General features: G+C 54.6%; 1 protein-coding gene across 1 annotated transcript; it reads right to left on the reverse strand.

The window, feature by feature from the left end:
• Positions 1-14,076: 14,076 nt before the first annotated feature.
• Positions 14,077-17,584, reverse strand: Mat89Ba (nucleolar protein 6 Mat89Ba). The gene is given in 2 exon segments (XM_029111346.1): positions 14,077-17,272; positions 17,275-17,584. Coding segments are annotated over 2 exon segments (3,396 nt in total). The 3' UTR covers positions 14,077-14,186.
• Positions 17,585-17,788: the final 204 nt, after the last annotated feature.

The raw sequence follows: 17,788 nt of genomic DNA on the forward strand, positions 1-17,788 counted from the left end.
TTAATTCAGAGGGCCGTCGGAGACTGAAAATCTAGATGAGATTCCTCCCCGAGCCATGATAAGCGCGAAACGACGACGCCGACGTTTGGAAGAAGACCCCGTTGCTCTGTGAATGGATTTCTAAGATTTCCCAAGGATACCGTAAGCCTACGAAATACTGAGTTGCTTCGGAAGCATAAAGCGAGACCGTTGCTCATTCCACGACCGTCGGCAGCCATCATGAACACGTACGGAGTTCCTTTCCCCGCGGCTGAGCCCTTCCGCTGCTCTCCTTTCTTCCTTTCGGATTTGATTCGAATAAAGCAAGCTCTGCGAATGCGACGACCATCGCTGAGTCTACTCAACAATCCGTAAAGCTATTCGTTGTGAGCTACATGGCTCTAGGCACAATTAAGTCTTGAGTGCTTTTTTGTCCTCGAATTCTCCGCTCGGTCCTCCCCTCGGCCTTTCCGCCCGCGAGTCTTTCAGAGATTGCGCGTCGAGCGCGTGGAGTTCGTTTCAAAGTTTAGACCGAGCTGCTCCGTGAAGAGCGGAAAAATCCGATGAATAATTGTGTCTACCGTAGCTCTCTCGCCGGAGGCTGGATGGCTTGCTCGCCTTACCTATTGCGTTGTCAAAACCTTGAAAAAATTAGCTCGAATCGCTGTTTGGGGAGACGACGGGGATTTTGAAAAAGAAGCCGTGAAGCAGCCGATCTCGTCCCTAGCTATCCCTCTACCCGCACCAGGAAACAACGAGATCATGAGATCCCCTTCAGCTCATCCGTCTGTACAGTCGGGCTTTCCGCTTGATTAATTCATATAAATTGCAGCGGAAGCGACGTTTCTCTTGTTTTTGCCTCTACGCTGTTGACGTCGCCTTTGTAGTATGTAGTCTTAGGTATCGTCGTCATGTTATCCGGCTCGGGACTTTGTGTTGAGGGGATTCCCAACCTGGGAGGATTTTCTCGACACAGGTGGCGAGATAAGTTGCAAATCAAGAAAATAAGCCAGCTTTATACTCGCTGAGTTTGTTGCTGTGGAGTCGCTTAGGCGGAGTTCGTAGCTCGGAGCCTCGCTCGCGACAACAGTTGGCAAGGGAACTTATACCTAAAAGAGTCCGCTCTATTAAATCGAGCGGGTCGGTTGCTCTCGGCGGTACTCGGTCCCCTCCGAGCAACGTTCGCTTTACTAAAATCCGTCGGACCATTTCTGTCCTATCAGGAAAGAAGAAAATACTGAAATTGAACTATTCATTCCAAGATACTTGGAACCTTGAGATGAGTACCTAGTTCCATTTCAGTCCATTCCCCGGAATCGGATTCACTTCCCGGGATTCCTCGAGGATTCACCGAGAGGGAGCAGCGGCTCCCTCAGCGCTGGCGTCGGCTGGTTGCGGAGCAGCGGTGTTGGGAGTCCCTCCGTCAGTTCATCACAACGAGGAGGAAGAGGAGGACGACGACGGATCTCCGCAGTCGAGTGCTGAGTCAACACCTACCTGCATTTATGACCACCACGGGGCATGTGGGGACACTTGAGAAACTCTGCCCGGGGCAATGATTAGTGAGCTCCCACCCGCCGGCGTCCGCTCTGGTTCCTTGCCGTTCCCGATCGACCGATTTCGCCTTTTCCCTCCACGACTGCGCGGGTCGGATGAATTCGAGTCGACAAGAAGAAAAATATTTCCTCTGCCTTTATTTCGTGGCGAGAATGCTGTTCGATCCCCAGGACCCCAAAAAAGAGCGGCTCTGAGTCGGCACGAGCTCGACTGCGAATATTTTTTCCATTTTACGGGATTTACGCTCCCCAACGTTCCAATTTTCAGATCCTCGGATCTATCCCCTTGCGCTAGTGAATGGCGGTGATGGTTCTGGTAATGTTCGTTCCGTTGCATAAACACAGAAAAACGAATCCCCAAGCTGTTGGCAGTGATATGCGCGGACAAAATCCGAGGTCCACAGACGGGGCGCGCGTTGGTGAATAAGCGAGTTTGTACACAAGGTGAGAATGTATGTTTTCACAGCTCGCGCTGATGATGGAGGGAATCATCTGTGCTCCCAGAGATGGCTGAGGGAATGAACGGTTGCTTCACGGTTGTCGACACCGCCCGCCAGGATAAGGAGATCACACTCGAGCGAGTGGCAAAGCGGACGAAGATTATAGTCCTCCCGCTGTTCCTTCGTTCGTTCGTTTGCACCCACGTCGATTCTGTCTCTGCGCGGTAGCGAGCGGGCCTGCTTGAGAAAGCTGGATGCTCGGCTAGCTGCTTGCAGTAGTCCTTTAGGGAAACGAGCTCTAACCCGAGCCGTAGCAATTGTGCTGCGTCGGCGCTTCAGCAGAGCATGAGAGAAAAGATAAATGAAGTTGACAATATGTCCTGCCGCCGTCGACGGTGGGAAAGGAAGAACTACCGGATGGACGAGCGATCGGACAGACGGACGGACCGACCAACCGAGCAAGTGAGCGAACAGGCGACCGACGCAATGGAACTTGACGGACGGACGTACGCACGCACCCAGAAGCGAAAGTTCCTAGGAGAGACCATCGTACGCTTAGGGAACTGCGATGACAATAGCATCGAAGGAAACAAGCTTAATGGAGCTGCTCATCCTGAAGGTGAACGCGGATCCTTCTTCGCAGCGAGCGGCTATCCGAGAGAATTTCGACCAAGAAGAAAATTTTCGTCCCGGCCTGCTTCGGCTCGTTCTGAACCATGTACCGAAAAAATGTCTTATGGAGTACAACCCATTCTGATTTTCTGCGACGCTTGATCAGCTCACGCTGTCGCTCGCTACGGGTGGGCATCGAGTCGCCGAATTCCGGGATTTTCGGCCGAGGACCGTTCCGCACTGCCAGCTAAGGAAAAAGCGATCCGTGGCCTTTAGCGTTGAACAGGCTTCTCTATCGGAGCTTCTTCCCCTCGGTCGCCCCCTGCCCCGAATCATGCGTGGGATGCTTCGGTGCATATCGGCTGCTACTGCCGCCGGAAAACCCGCTCCGACTCCTCGCATAAAAAGTTTGACGCTCTCTTCCGACACGCGCTCCTCCCCTCCTTTCAACTCCGTGTCGGGCGAGTGGATGGTCGGAGTGAAGAGCGATCCGAGCAACGAGTGAGGTCGCGGACCCAGGCGCCGCCGTTATAGTCGGAGTCGTAGTACTATCACTCGCGCCGGCAGCCCTCGAAGTGGATCGGTGCTCCTCTCTCATAAGGTCTCATCTCGTATTTGCATGAATCTATGGCGAGCTCCTGCGTAAACAGGGCTTATTCCTCAATGACCTTCGTGCGGGCCCGAGCATATTTGTCCTCGTCGATTATACTCGCCTCGGAGCTTCGTGGATTATCGTGAGCGTCTTCTAACGATTCGACCCGCATCGCTGAACTCGCTCGCCCACTGAACAGCCAGCCGGATCGATGATCAGCTGTTATCTGGAATGATCCGGCTTCAAAAAGGGGCCGCTTAGCAAAAGGACAGCCCTGATGGGACGGCCGTAACGGAAACGGACAGCGGGAGGGGAGGGAATCAAGAACGAAAAAAATTCTCTCCGTCTCTCGCTGGATAGCCGATACTGCTTTTCTTTTCTCGATATTTCGGACGACGGTCGCACATCGAAAATAATTGCTCCAGACTCAACACTCGGGGTTCGAGGGACGCTATCCTCGCTCTGAGCTCTCGATCCCGACTTGCTCCTTTCCCCCGAATTCTGCGTCTTCGGCTGCGTCTCCATCAGCAGAACGGAAAGGGATTCCAACGGGAACATCCCCTCGTTTCGGCTGAGGCTCGACAAAACCCCCAATTATGTCGAATAAGTTTACTCGAAACACGATGATGCGTTCCGGAACTTGCTCTCGACTCCGTGGGACAAACTTCGTCGCTCCCGAATTACTTTCGGGGTTCGCTAGAATGCAGCGCGAAGATCTGACTCACTTTAGTCGGCGAGATGTTTTCAAAAAGTCTCCCGAGAGTAATAGCAAGCGGATTCGGTCGAAGCTCGCCGACCGTTCCGACTCGAGATGATCTCCCCCTTCTGACATATTTCCTGGGACTCCCCAACCCGCTCATTAATAGATCTCTGGGAGGGATTCACCGATTTCGGCCACCAGTCGAGCTCTCTGAGCTTTCGATTCGATCCGTTTCTCGAAACCGTCGGGCAGAGCATTCCTTCTGCATGCGAACAATAATAATGCATTCAGGAGTCTGTGCCTCTTCCTTTCGCGCACTGGAATACGTAGTTTGCGTTTCGGGTAGAGCTGGTTGTCCGCTGCTCCACCCTTGGGTAAGGGTCTTGTCGTGGCTCTTCGACACGATAGAGCGGGGGCATCCTCAAAACAGGGCATGCTTTCGCAAAAAATCCACCCCGCAGCAATTTCCCACCGAGTGCGATGTCGTCGACCACTCGTTCCACCGTCTCCCCGCAATGAGTTTTCAGTGAGTTTCTCGGTGGAACGTTCTCCTTTCCGACACTCCATACCGTCCCGAATCGACTCGAAAACAGTCTCTGGAATTCTCCGGGATTCTCCGCACATGGGTAGATGAATAGACGTCCGTATAGCGACTCGAGCGCGGACAATACGGAGAGAATTCAAACACTACGTAGTACCTCGTTGGACGAGTGGGTCTCGTCGATATTGTTTGGTGGGAAAGTTGTTCATCGCCGCACTCCTGTTGCCTCCTTGCCGGCTCGTCGGGCTCGTTCTTCCTCCCTTGCGACTGTGCTCGCCCGCTCCCCGCCCGCTCAGCAAGGCGTCGACGATGCCGACAGCAGCGGTGTGCGTGAGCTGTTTACGTTCGTGGAGTTCACCCTTTTCGAAACGAAAGAAAAAGCGGAGTTCCGACTGCACAGCCAACACACGGTACGAGTCCGCCGACCCTGAGCGACCGACAACAAGCTCCGCTGGGGGTCTGTGAGTTCTTCAGTCGGTCGGAGACTTTGCAATGCTCACCGCTATGGCTGTTGTGGCGTCTTTGCCCCGATCGTGCACTTTGTTCAGCGGCTACCTAAGAGATAGGGAAAGCAACGACGCCGTCGGTTGCGGCAGAAATTGTAGCCTCGCATCTCGAGCTAAAACGCTACCGTAGTAGCTCCCTCGCTCTTGCACTATTCCTTTCTCCAGCGGTGGCGGCGGCAGCATCGTCACCGTCAACCAAGCAAAAGGAAACGACGAACTAAAAGGCGAACAGAAAAAAACGGAAGAAGAAAAACCCTAGCCAACAGAAGTAGCTACTTTTCCGGGAAGAAAACGGATGCGTGGAACCTCTCGAGTCAATGGAGAGTGCTGTCTTTGGGTCACCGTGGTGCCCCAGCTCTCTCCCGCCTTTTTTTTCTCAGCCTATCCCGAGCCCAAATGCCTGCCCGGTCCCTCCAACCACCCGCGCTGACGGCCTCTGTCTGTCTATCTGCCCGTCCGTCGGTCCGTCTGCAGAGCCGCACCATTTGCGGGTCTTTTTCTCGGTCTTCTGTCCGCTTTGTTTGATGATTGCTTGCTCAGTGGGTGTTGGTTGCTGTTGTCGCCGTCGTCGTCGTCATCTTCAGGCGGCAGCAAGTGAAGAAGACGAGCGACCGAGAGAAAGGGGAGGGAAGCACGAAGACGCTTAGATTCTCAGTAGGGCTCTTCTCGAATGGCGTGTCGTGCAGACTCTCGGAGTCCTTCCGCCCCCAGCGCCGTCGTCGCCGCCCTTGTCCCAATGGCTGAACGACGCCGACGTCGTGCCGGAGCTAGCTGGAGGCATCGTAAGCCGGAATTCTTTGGCACAGTTCCTCTCGTCCTTTGAGCTCTCTTTGCGAGTAAGCAAGACAGTCGAGAGAACTTAAAATAGGAGTTCGCCGCTATCCCGCATGACTCCCGGAGTCCTCCGGAGTTTTCGGCCCACTCCGAGCTATTCATTTTCGTGCTGCTCGTCCTTGAGGTTCGGGATCCCTGAGTAACAGAATCGTATATCCTCCGTCACCTGAATCCGCAGAGCGGTTCCGCCATCCCAGTTCTGTCGATCGAAATGAATCCAGAAGGAATAGAGGAAGACAGGCATACGGTCGGACGGATAGACCCTTCATACCCTCCTCTGATTATACCAGAGGACCGTAAAGGGGAGAGTCATCTCAATCAGCTTATTGCCAATGAGGCATTGCCAATCTTGTCGTGGTTCAGTTCGAAGCTCAAGCCGCTTCGTCGTTCAGTTCCGTCGCCCACGTCCTTGTTTGGTCATACTCGTGTACGGGGCGATATTCCCTGTCGGCCGTCGCAATCGGAAAGCCCGCTGTAGCGAAAGCGGAGGTGACGGCGGCGGGGGCGCCGTTAGGTGCTGGGGGGAAGTGGTCGGAAGAAACGCTTGATTGAAAACTCAGATTGCGGTCGAATTTACCCTCCGACGGCTCTCTTACTATCTGTCGCCCTCGGTCGCACGCCAGCCGTCGGACGATCTGTCGGTCGTCTGGGGCGGCGCTGGAAAATCGAGTTATTAGAGTATAATTGATAGACATCACAAAAATGCTCCTAAAGAGGACGAAGTGAAGGAGTCGACGTTTTTAGTACGGCTCGGCACTGCCTGCCCGTTCGCTCGCCTCTCCGCAAGCCTGCCAGCCTGCCTGCTTTCCCGCCTGCCAGTCCGCCCGTCGCTCTCTCTGTATGAGCACTCGGTCTTCCAAGCGATCGGCCGACCGACCGACCGTTTGGCCTGACGCCTCGGGGCGTACCGCAGTCGGAGGACCGCCATCGTCCCATTCTAATTTGAGGAAACCAGTGCTCTCGCCAGAGCCAACAGTGCGACGAGTTTTGGTCGTATTTAACAAGCAACGATAAATTCCTTGAGCGACGGACCGGATGCTCATCGGAGCGGACTCATTCCTGACAAGGGAATCTACGTGTCTCGTTTCGGTGATCCGGGATCCCGTGCCGGCCACCTCCCTCAGAAAGAGGAGTCCGGGAACGTCCTCTCTGCCCATTGAAATCAATGCTTGGGAGAACCGAGGAACCGAGAGCGTATGATGGAAATTACCTACTGAGCCAGGGCATGCTGCGGAAACAGACATCGTTTGGAAAATATGTGCTACAAGATGTCGAAACGAACTCCCGTCCAGATTCCGTCCGGCGAGCAGCTCTCAAGGACGAAGGAGGAACGACAAATAAGAACCTCGTCCCTCCGCGTGGGAGCGATTCCTTCTTGATTGCGTCCCGATGTTCGCTCTAGGGTTCCGGAGGCGGGAGCCGGTGATTCCCTCGTCGCGGACAAGCGTGAAAAAAGACCTGGCGGGCAAGCGATGGAAAAGAACTCGCAGGCGAGCGAGTGTATAAGCGAACCGGATAGCGGCGGGCTGCGTGCGAATCTGCAAGCTCGCCTGTGCGCGTGTGTCTGTGTGTCCGAGAACATGCCTGCCTGCGGTGATCTGGATAGCGGCGAAAAAGTAAGCAGACGCCAAACGCACTCTCGCCTCTTAACGTGCATTCGCCCGAAATGCATGAAACGCTAAAAAACATAACTGTCGCTGTTGGCACAATTGCCCCGACCAACCGTCTCGCTCGCAACTGCGGCTCGAGCTATTTCGCTGCATACCGCGGAAAAAGAGGCCGCTCGGGCTCATGAGTGCGCGACAGATGCAGAGAATCGTAAGAACACGAATCAGCGGAATCGGCACGACTTTGCAGCTCGATTTGGGCTGAGCAGGCGGGGGCAAAAGCCCGACGAGGTTTCTACCGATTAAGGGGTCGGTGTCGGTCGGCGGAAAAACGACAACATATACATCGGAGACTCGGTTTGAATTTTTGGTAGCCGCGGAGACGGCTTGAACAAACAATAATGCGTTTCCTCCGGTTCAGGAGCCATGTGTCATTCATTCTCGTTGTTCTTGTTCGCCCGGTTCCGTATCGTAACGGCCCCGACTCCACACGCCGTAGACGGCCCGGTTCGCCAGATCGCTCGGTCAGTTTGCGATCCAACGGAACAAAAGTCTATGAAATCGAGTCGTTGTCCTGGCTGTCGCCGCCGCACAAGCTGGTGTTCCCGCTCCGGTTTCCTGAGACTCCATTTCGTGCGCTTCTCCACCGCTCGGTCGCTCCCCTGGCTGGCCGGTAGGTTTGTTGGTCGGTTAGTTGCGAGATCGGTCGCCGGCTCGGGGGTAGCTGTTTGATAGGTTGCGCGCTGAGTTTCTTTGTTGGAAGACTCGCTAGTTCAATTTATTTGTCCACCGATTGTCTGACTTTCTATCGATTTCATTGATTGTCGTTGGCTTTGTAGCGGGTTGCGCCGATTGTTAGACGTGAACCGCTCGACTGGCTAACTAGTCGGCTGGCTGGCTGACCGGCTCGACCGGACTGGGGGCGAGCGTATCGCTTGGCCAACAAGAAGGCAAGCCAGCGAGCGAGCGAGGAGGCAAGCCAGCAGGAAGCAATCTGGCTATTTCCAAACGAAGTGAAGCGAGCGAGCGAACGAAGGCCCCCAGGTGGCTCTAAAGTGCTTTGTGGTTCGTTCGCAAGCGGTCTTTGCTCATCCCCAAGTGGTCGTACCATGTATCTTCTCAATCCGGCGGCAGCGGCGGCGTCGGCGGCAACATCCAGTGCGGAGCCCCGGGTCGAGCGAGCGGGTGGGCGGGCGGTCAGGTTCCGTACGGATAGTCGGAAGAGCAGACGGTTGGGTGGTTCGTCTGTCTTCCTTCCTCGAAGCCGAGTGGGGAGTCGAGCTAGACGATCAACTGACTGACTAACTGACGAACGGACCCACTTCCTGCCCCCGTGCCCACTCGCGTACTGGCTTTAGCCCCTTTGAACTAATATAGCCTTGGGCCAGAGAAATAAAGGAAAAGCTATCTTGCCAACTGACTAGTCGATCCTCTGATCGAACAACCATCCTGCCCATCAGCCAGAGGGGCGGTTGACCACCCGCGGCGGACGAAGTAGCCGTGCTGTACTCCGACATAAAAAAGACAGGGGGGGAGGAGACGAAAAAGCGCCTCGTTCGCGTCCTCCCTCACGCTCCCGCTTATATTTTCATCACTGAAGTTCTCCGTGACTCCACTGTCGCAAGATGCGCTCGGAAGGAACTTGTGCGTTTATCGCCTCGAACGGCATGTGCGGCGAAGGAAATCCTCGCTCGCTCGTAGATCCAGTGGAAATCCACTGGCTGGCTGGCGGCGCGGCGGGCGGCTGGGCTGACTCGGCTCGGGACCTTAATGAGCTCCTCCGTTCTTCTGCGATGAGCCCAACTTCGGGTTCGGACAGGGTGTGTGTGATCTGAAGGAATACGAACACGAGGAACTGCTCGCTCGCGTGTCTACCTGCTGACGAATGAATGAGACGGCGACCTCAGAATTAGGGTCAGAAAGGAGATTTATACTCGGGTTCCCAGGAGCTTGAAAGTCCTCCGCGAACGTTTGATGACGCTTCTCATTATAGCAATAAGCCTGATTAGGATGACTTCGACAGCCTCGAGGAGCAGGTCAGAGCTAGCGAGTAGTTTGCTCTGCGAGGCCGCGTCAGATGTTCAAGGTAGCCATCGAAATAGTGTCGGATGAGTTCAGAGACTTGACAGACCGACTCGAACTTCGGATCGGAGATCTCTCAGCAGGAGAACACGCTGTTTATCCGGAGCTCGGTCATACACATCGATATACACTCTACCGAGTCCCATCATAGCTTACGGCGGAGGTCCACTGTGGACATACGTATTCGGTATGCTCGAGGTTTTAGCCCTGCTTCTGAGAATCGGGGCGTTCTCGTAGCGCGAGGACCTCAGCGTAGAAGCCCACACTGGGCCGTGAACCCGCGACCTCGTTCTCTTCCGTGAGCTCAGTTCCGTCGTTTCAATCAGTCGGTCACAACGTTCCCGCGTCCGCTCCCGCATTGTCGGAAAGGTAGAGGGAGGAACTTGATTATGACGAGCTCGCCGAAAGTGTTAATAAAATATAAGACAAACAGGCAGCAGCAGCGACGGATAACGACTAGCTGACCGCCCGACCGACTGACTGACTGACTCCATGGCTGCGTATCTGGCTGTCCGTCTGACTGACTGACTGACTCGCTGACAGTCGGACTGACCACTTTCTTGTTTCTTCCGTAATCATTAGCCGCACGCTCGCGTACATATTTCACTGTCTCTTCTCTCGGTCTGTCATTTGGTTTCCTCTCGCCCCCGGGCCGTTGATTGTAATACTACGGCCAAGCAACGACGAGAATGAATGAAGAACTAGAGCCGAGTGTCTCTGTGTTGACGCTTCTGCGCCGACATTCGCTGGAGTCGTTCATTGCTTTTTCTCATCATATTGAAATTTCGAATCCAACCCTCATGCTGCGAGATACTTCCTGCGAACCAATGTCTCTGGTGGATGCTATGAGCGAGCATCGTCAACCGTACGAGCCCACCTCTGAACTTCACCCGGGACGTCAGACGGACTGACATGAAAAACAAGCGTAGCAGGCTGTGCACTTCTTGTGCCTCTGCGCTTCTGCCCAAAAACAACGTTGCCGCCCGCTGCCTGCCGACCCGCCTCACACATGGAGAACTTCCGCTTCCGGTGGGTCCAAGAGTACGCGAGCGACGTTTGATTCGGTTTCCCGGCTTCTCCATCCCAGACAGACGGCAACGACTAGAGGAATGGAGCCGGTCTGCCGTTTGGCCGCCGCCGCTGCTTGCGCTCGGCCTGTCGCTCTATCGGAGCGACCGCCTGCTCGAACTCATTGTGAACTCTTTTTCCCCGTGCCCAGTTTTTCTCCGCTCCGCCTCGTTTCCTTTATCTTTTGCTCTCCGCTCCATCCGCAGAGATTGTTTTGAGCGAGTTCCTGTTTCAGGAAGTTCCGAGTTTTCCCGTCGGATCTTCCGTCCTCCAATCGTTGTTTTAATATCCATCCGAATCGAGTTGACAATCATCTCGGGGAGATTGCATTAGCGACTCGTTCGGAATGAATGATCGGGTTCCTTCCTCCGTTGGATCACGCCCCTCTATCGATTGCACTTGTTCGATCCATTTGCACCGCCGCGACCAAGTGGTCACCGAAAAGCGTGAGCGAAGCGGAGCGGACCGCGCGGCGTCGCAAGCGACACCTGAAACGGAGACTTCTCGAATTGCGGAATTACATCGTGCTGCGACCTATGTGTTCCCTTTGCCCCCGTCGCCCCCGACGCGAGGGTTTCCTTCGAGAACTTCAGTGGGGGACCAAGACTGTTCGTTGCAGCCGAGAGTGGTAGCGCTGCATTAAGGTGCACCGGGCCAAGTCTCGCAAACGGCTCCCGCGAACATACGCGGGGACCTCCGTTCCACGAAAGGGGAGGGGAGACAAGGCGAGCTTGTTTTCTGGCTGGTTGTCTTTATCAGCGCATGCCATTGTCTCGTGCCTCTGTTGTTGTTCCCCGGCGTTGTACGTAGCTTGCTGTTGTTGTCCTTGTCGTCACCGGCGTTGTTGTTGTTGTTGGTATACATACAAGCCATAGCTGGCAGACTGGGAGGAAGGAGAGCGGGGGCACGAACCATACCATTTTTCAACCATTCACAACCACACGCTATCACCGATCATCATTTCGCCGGGCCAAGTCGGCCTTAGCTGAGCTGCTCGGCCAGCCTTCGTGCCGAAGGGGCGATCTGGAAGCTCGCACCCTGACTCCGTGCGGGGGGAACACCATGGGAAGCGAGGGACGGGGAAGGAAGTGCGAAGTGAGCCCGAGCCCCAAGACACTGGGGAGTCGTGATCATCATTGACATCGTCAGACGCCAGAGCCGACTTCCGAGCATGGGGAATATCAGCTGCAGCAGGGAACCGTTTCCAGCGGTGCCGAGCTTTTATGATTCCTACCCGTTCTGTTCTCGTGACACTCACTTCAATCAGTCGCTCATCTACGCTCACATCGTCGTATGCACGCAGACTGAGTGAGCAGAACTTGTAGGCAGACGTTCTTAGGATTTCCGACGAGCGATTTCCATAAAACAGCTCACGAAACCCAACATGGAGAGGAAAGTCAAGAGGAATAGGAATGTGGGGGAATGATCACAGGAAGTAGAAATACTATTCCAAGTTTGGTCGATCACGGCATGAGGAGGCATTGATTGTTGTACCCCGGGTCAGGGACGAGCGAATCATCTCGGTTTTTCCTCTGCTGGAACAAACCAAGGAACGCGCCTCATCGTTCAGAGCCAAGGAGCGAGTCTTGTGGGAGCCGGTGATGCATTGCGCTTATTAGATTCCTGGGAGAAAAATTGCTCCCCAATCTTTCTCTCCGCTCACCTCATCCACGATTCGCTCTGTTTTGAGCAACTCGTAACAGTCCGGTGGGATCATTCGATGGTCTCAGGATCTCTATCCAAGCTACCCAACGATTTGTAAGAGCTTCTCCTGATTCACCAGGGGGCGAGAGGGGGAACTGATGTGCTCCGGATGGGTACACACGAACTTCTCCGCGCGAATCCTCATCGATCGGATGAGGAGCCTCGACGTAAGATGTGCGGAAGGTCGACGTAGACAGTAGTTTCGGGAGATTTTCTATTCGAAAATTTTGGTTGTGCGTGGTTCGAGCCCATGGGAGGGGAACAGGGAACACGAAGGGGGAGCTGGTTGTGGAAAATGGCTTGATGAAGCATCCCCGGCCTAAAGCAAGGCCTTCCTGGCGCTTCCATGGAGAGTGGCTGACTGAGAGTTAAGTGAACTCCGGTGGAAATGATTACCGTCGTTGACGTCGCTTACAGTCGACACTCGCCGGAAAGAGGGGTCTAGCGGAGGGAGCTGGCTGCACGCTCTTATACAACTCTATCACAAGCTCCCTCTCGCTGCTATGTCGACCATAATGGTTTCTTGTATCACGCAACGACCCGGGTGGGGAGGTTTGAGTCGAAAGCTGCTGTTCTCGGTTCTCATGTTGGAGGCCACGAAGGGAAGTTGTCGCCGCCGCAACGATTGCAACGACCGTCGTTTCTAGCGTCGGCACGGAGCCATCTGAGCGTATTTTTTTTCGCCCTCAGACAGCGCCAGTGAGTTGGGCAGAGCGGACCGAACAAAGAAATCCGAGAAACAATCCTCGGCCGACCTACCGAGAAGAGAGGAAGCTGTTTGCTAAGTTAATGGCTGACGGAAGAGGCAGCGAGACAAGGAAACGACGAAGGATGGCGATAGGGGTTTCGTCTCGATCGGGGTAGGGAGAGAAAAAAGGCTACTCGCCACATCAAGATGGGAGTCTGGCTGAAATTCCGTGAAGGATGACGCCATAAATTCCCAAAGCCTGGCAAGGATTTGCTCTCATCTACTCAAGAGAAGCGCTCCGGAGTCAGAGACAAATCCTCTGCTCTTCCCGTCTATAATAAGACTAGCTTGTTTGCGCTGGCTGCGGTTTTCACCATCGATGGCGAGTAACAAACTCAGGGCAAAAATTAAAACCGTGAAAACCATGGAAGCTGGAACTAAGTGTTTACCTTTCTCTTACAGGTGAGATCCTTTCGGCGTTGGCGTGACACGGTACAGAGCAAGCAGCTTGATCGTCTAACGTTAGAAGAGAAATATCCCCTTCCGCCGTATCAGTTCGCCACGTTTGTTCTCGGCACTAAATCATGTCCACCGTCTCAATTACGTTCGTGGCAGAGGTAAAGCTCTCACAGAGACGGGTGCACGGAACACTGCGAGGGAAGAAGCGAATATCGCGGAGAGAATCCATCAAACATCGCAATCCTCGAACACGCCAGTCGATTCGTCCGTGGGAGGACAGCAGCGTTGAATTTGCGAAATTTTGCTTGACGTATTCACTCATACATTTCCTTTGTGTTCTTTCCCTCGCGTTTTCCTCCTCTCGGAATTCTAAAAAAGCTTTCAGCTAATGGCAAAAAAATGGATGATCCCTCGCTCAACAGCGAGCCCCTTGCCCACCCCACCTATCCTCCAGCCACCTCCACAACCTTCCATGCCCACAGCACGCGAACACTAGACTCAAGCTCTCCGGGCAAGCGCCCTCCATTTGCACAAACGGATAAATCCGAGTGCAGCCTTCAAAGGCTCGTCGGTCAGCCGGAATACATTAGAGCAGCTGCGCGCAGGCGGCGAACAATTAGGACACGAGCCTGTCTGAAGGCACGGAGGGCTCTGTCGAGGACAGAATGAGGAGAACGAGAAGGAAAAAAAACGTTGAAAAACAGTCTTTGCGGATTTATTGTATGTACCGATTAGCTTCACTCTCATTTTCACAATATCTGCTCGGCCGCACAACAAGCCCTACGCTCCCCTATCGGAAATCTGCAACCGATAGAAATTTATCGACTGTCTTTACGAACCCGCTGATTGTAGTTGTTCGGACATCTCTGCTCCACGACGTCAGTTACCAGGCCCTGACCGAGCGTTTTGAAATCAGCGAAAATCGCACTGTAATTCGGAACGAGTACGTTCGCCGGCTCGACGAGTTTCCTTGCGTTGACGTTGCGCACCTTGAACGGCAACGGGACTTGTGCCTTCGGTATCCACAGACCCCCAATGTCCGTCCCGCCGTATCCGTCGTAGAACAGCACGCATAGATGACCAAACGCGGCTCGTAGCTCGGAGACGTAGATCGAAACAGGATCGAGGTCCACCACCGGGATTTCGTCTCGGATCTTGGTGAACGACAGCTTCTCCTGACTGTCGAGGGCTAGGTGTGATGTAGCCACGGAGCGCGGGTCCAATTTTATTACGAAATCAAACACCTCGAGAGAAGTGCGGAAAATTCCGAGAACGCCCTGGCCCCCGGCCATTTTAGCTTCGAAAACGCCGAGGCACTTGCCTGCCAGTTGCGAGGCTCGGTGCAGAGCGAGGCCCGTGGGTTTATCTGACGTGACGAATGATGATATGTGCGTTTTGTCGAATGGGGTCCGAATGTACATGGGAGGCAGCGATTGCCGCTGTCGGGTGAAGTGCGAGTTGATCTGTTGAATATCGTCTGGGCTGAATTGATTGTTTATATTCACGATGAGCGGGTTCAGACGCCAGTCGAAAGTCGCGAGAGTGTGGAGGAACCTCTGAAAGGCCGATCTGGCCGAATGGGGAGGCGCGCAACTCAACGGCAACGGGTTCAGATACAGCGACGCCACCACGAGATCCACGACGAGAGGGGCGAAGGCGTCGTACAACAGATGGCACGAGAGCCATCGTTTCGCGATGCGGCACGCCGACCCGAACGACGGATACTGCAAGTGCAGTCCATGCAAGGCCGATATCAGCTGCGGGAGTGGGCCGTGTTCGAACTCGAGCTGTTGGCTCATCTTGCTCTCGACCAATCTTACCATACCCTCCGGGGTTACCTCTTGTTTCGAAAGGGGAATTTCCTTCGGGCACGAGATCCGGATCCGGAACACCAGGCCCTGGAAGAGGACTAGCAGGTGTTCGGGGAACACTTGGCACTCGCGACCCTCGAGTTTTGTGGCCAGCGCGAAATAAAACGCCGTTTTTATGTGTCTGATGGCCCCGAGCTCATCGGGCCACTTGCTGCTGCTCTCCATCACCAATAAAATATCCACAGGCTTGACGAGCTTAGGGACGCCCTGATCTGCCGCCGCCGGTCTGGGAACACAGCGGCCGTTGATTCTGGTTATGAGCCGGGCGTCCGTGTCGCACGAAGTTGAGGTTTGGGGGAACACGGCGGTGTAGGCTATCTCCTCGGATAGGCCCTGTACGCTGGTGATGCTCAGGGGCAGATCCTTCAGCGATCGGAGCAATCGAGCGAACTCGTTGAATTTCATATTGATGTCGATTAGTTGGTCTTGCCCGTTGCCGTAGCGATGCGAAAAGTGACACTTCGGCAGCTCGATCACCCGGTCGCAAAGCTCCCCGGCGAATGCGATCCGGGAAATATCGTGCTGCCGCAACAGGATGTACTCACAGATGTGCTGTAGGACTTTTTTGTGGCCGCCGCCAGCGTCGTCGTCGGGCCACACGACCGTCTCGAGTATCGAGCCATCTTGGAAACGACGGATCTCGCACTTGTCGCCCCAGAAACTACGGAACTCCTCGGCTTCGGGCGAATCCGCCGGCGGACCCTTGTCGATATGGTGGCTCTCGTCCGGATTCAAGTTCCAGCCTATTTCGAGCTCCTGGGGCTCTTGAGGAATTTCGCCGCCGACGTCCCATTGCGCGCTCCCGAGTGGTTTGCTGGCTAATAGAGAAACCCGTCGACCGAAAGCGCGGCGCAATGTTGCCAATATCGCCTCTGCGGCGGGCCAGAGCACACTGCCGCCGAAATCGGCTCGCGTCCATCCGTCGAGACCGCTCATCCGTTTGCTGCAGCCGAGAGAGATTTGGGCGTAGCAGTCGAGCTTCCGACAGAAAGGAATTTTCGATGAGAACAGGTCGTTGATCAACGCGACCGAGCCCGAGTTCATCGAGTGCAAGGCGGTCCGTGCCTCCTCTTTCAACAGCGTTCGACTAGAAGTCGACAAGCGGTAGAAGTAGTTATGACAAGCGGACTCGTCGAGCAAAACACTATTCGATGTCGCCGTAGTTTCTGTCGTCCCGCTCGTCGATGTCCAGTCGTCGGCTTGGATCTGGGCCAGGATCGCGCGAATAACTTGGTAGGCGCCCATCATCGAGTTCAGACGATCCGTTTTAAGCAGGTGACTCGCGTATATCGTCAGGAGGAACGGCGAGAAGCCGTCGGGACCTTCCGAGAGTCCCCGGTTCTTGAGCCAAAGCTTCAGAACCTGTATTCCCTCCCGTACGCCGTTCGAGCAGCTCAACTGTTTTGATAAGGACTCGGCCGTCGATGCGAGGAGCATGTTCTGCAAAACTCCTCCGTTATAGATCGGGACGGGCTTACGCGAATTCATTGGCATGCCGATGAACTTTTCTTGGATGTTCAACTTGTCGGACGCGAAGCGAGACTTTTGGAAGAAATCCTCCTCCGGAAAAGTCAGTATGTGCGCGGTGGACGACCCATCGATCGACGTGAGGACCAACTCGGGAAGACGGTAGTCTCCGTTGACGTGCCACCGCAATTTCGAATAAAGACGCGTGGGTGACTCCTGGAGAGCGGCTGCGAGCTGCGCGAGATAAAGTGCCCGCTTGTGATGATACTTGAGGTTGTGATAATCCCACTTTGCGAAACACTCTGCCGGCATCTCGACCGCGATGTCCACGGCACTCCATTTCACCGCCGTGTCGTAAGCGAAACTCCCTACTAACCGAACGCTCTTCGGTGCATGGAAAACGAATTCATCCACGAGCTGAGCAGCCGGGGCGAAGGGGCCCTCGATCGGAATCGGAACCGGAGGGCTCTGCAGCCGCTGCTTCTTCGGCTGCTTCTTGTTAACTTGACCGACAGCGAGTAGGAACGTTCTAATCTGTGAGAACCATACGAGGAGCGCTTGTCTCTTTTTTCCTTGAGCGTAATTTCTTTCAGGATCTCCTTGATCTGCAGAGTGGCCACGTCGCTCTCGAAATCTGAGAGGGCGCGAATCTCTTCGCCGATCTTGAGTTTTTCTCTCTTCCTCCGACGGTCCTTGTTAAGCGACGGCTGCTGCTCATGGCGAGCGCTCTGTGAGATTCTCGAATTCTGTTTCTTGTTGTGCGGCGATCCATGAAGTTCCGCTGCCGTTCTCGACTCGTGGTCCGATTCGGAAGCCTCAGCCTCTGAGAAGTTCGCCGAGAGCACGGATTCGCCCGAATCGAAGTCACTGTCCGACATGGCGGCTGTTCATTACTGAAAAGACGGAAGAATTTGTCTAAGAAACGGCGGGACTCATTCGCTGTGCGAAACTTGCCTCGATTCTGTACTGGTTCAGATTCGAACTCGCGTTCCTCCGAGGCGGGGGACTTCGGGCGGCCGATTCTGTGAATCGACTCCCGCTGACGCACTCCACGATTTACTTTATTCAAAACTCAGGCGAAC

Source organism: Galendromus occidentalis, unplaced genomic scaffold, assembly GCF_000255335.2.
Source record: "Galendromus occidentalis unplaced genomic scaffold, Mocc_1.1 scf7180000077435, whole genome shotgun sequence".
Lineage (NCBI taxonomy): Eukaryota > Metazoa > Arthropoda > Arachnida > Mesostigmata > Phytoseiidae > Galendromus > Galendromus occidentalis.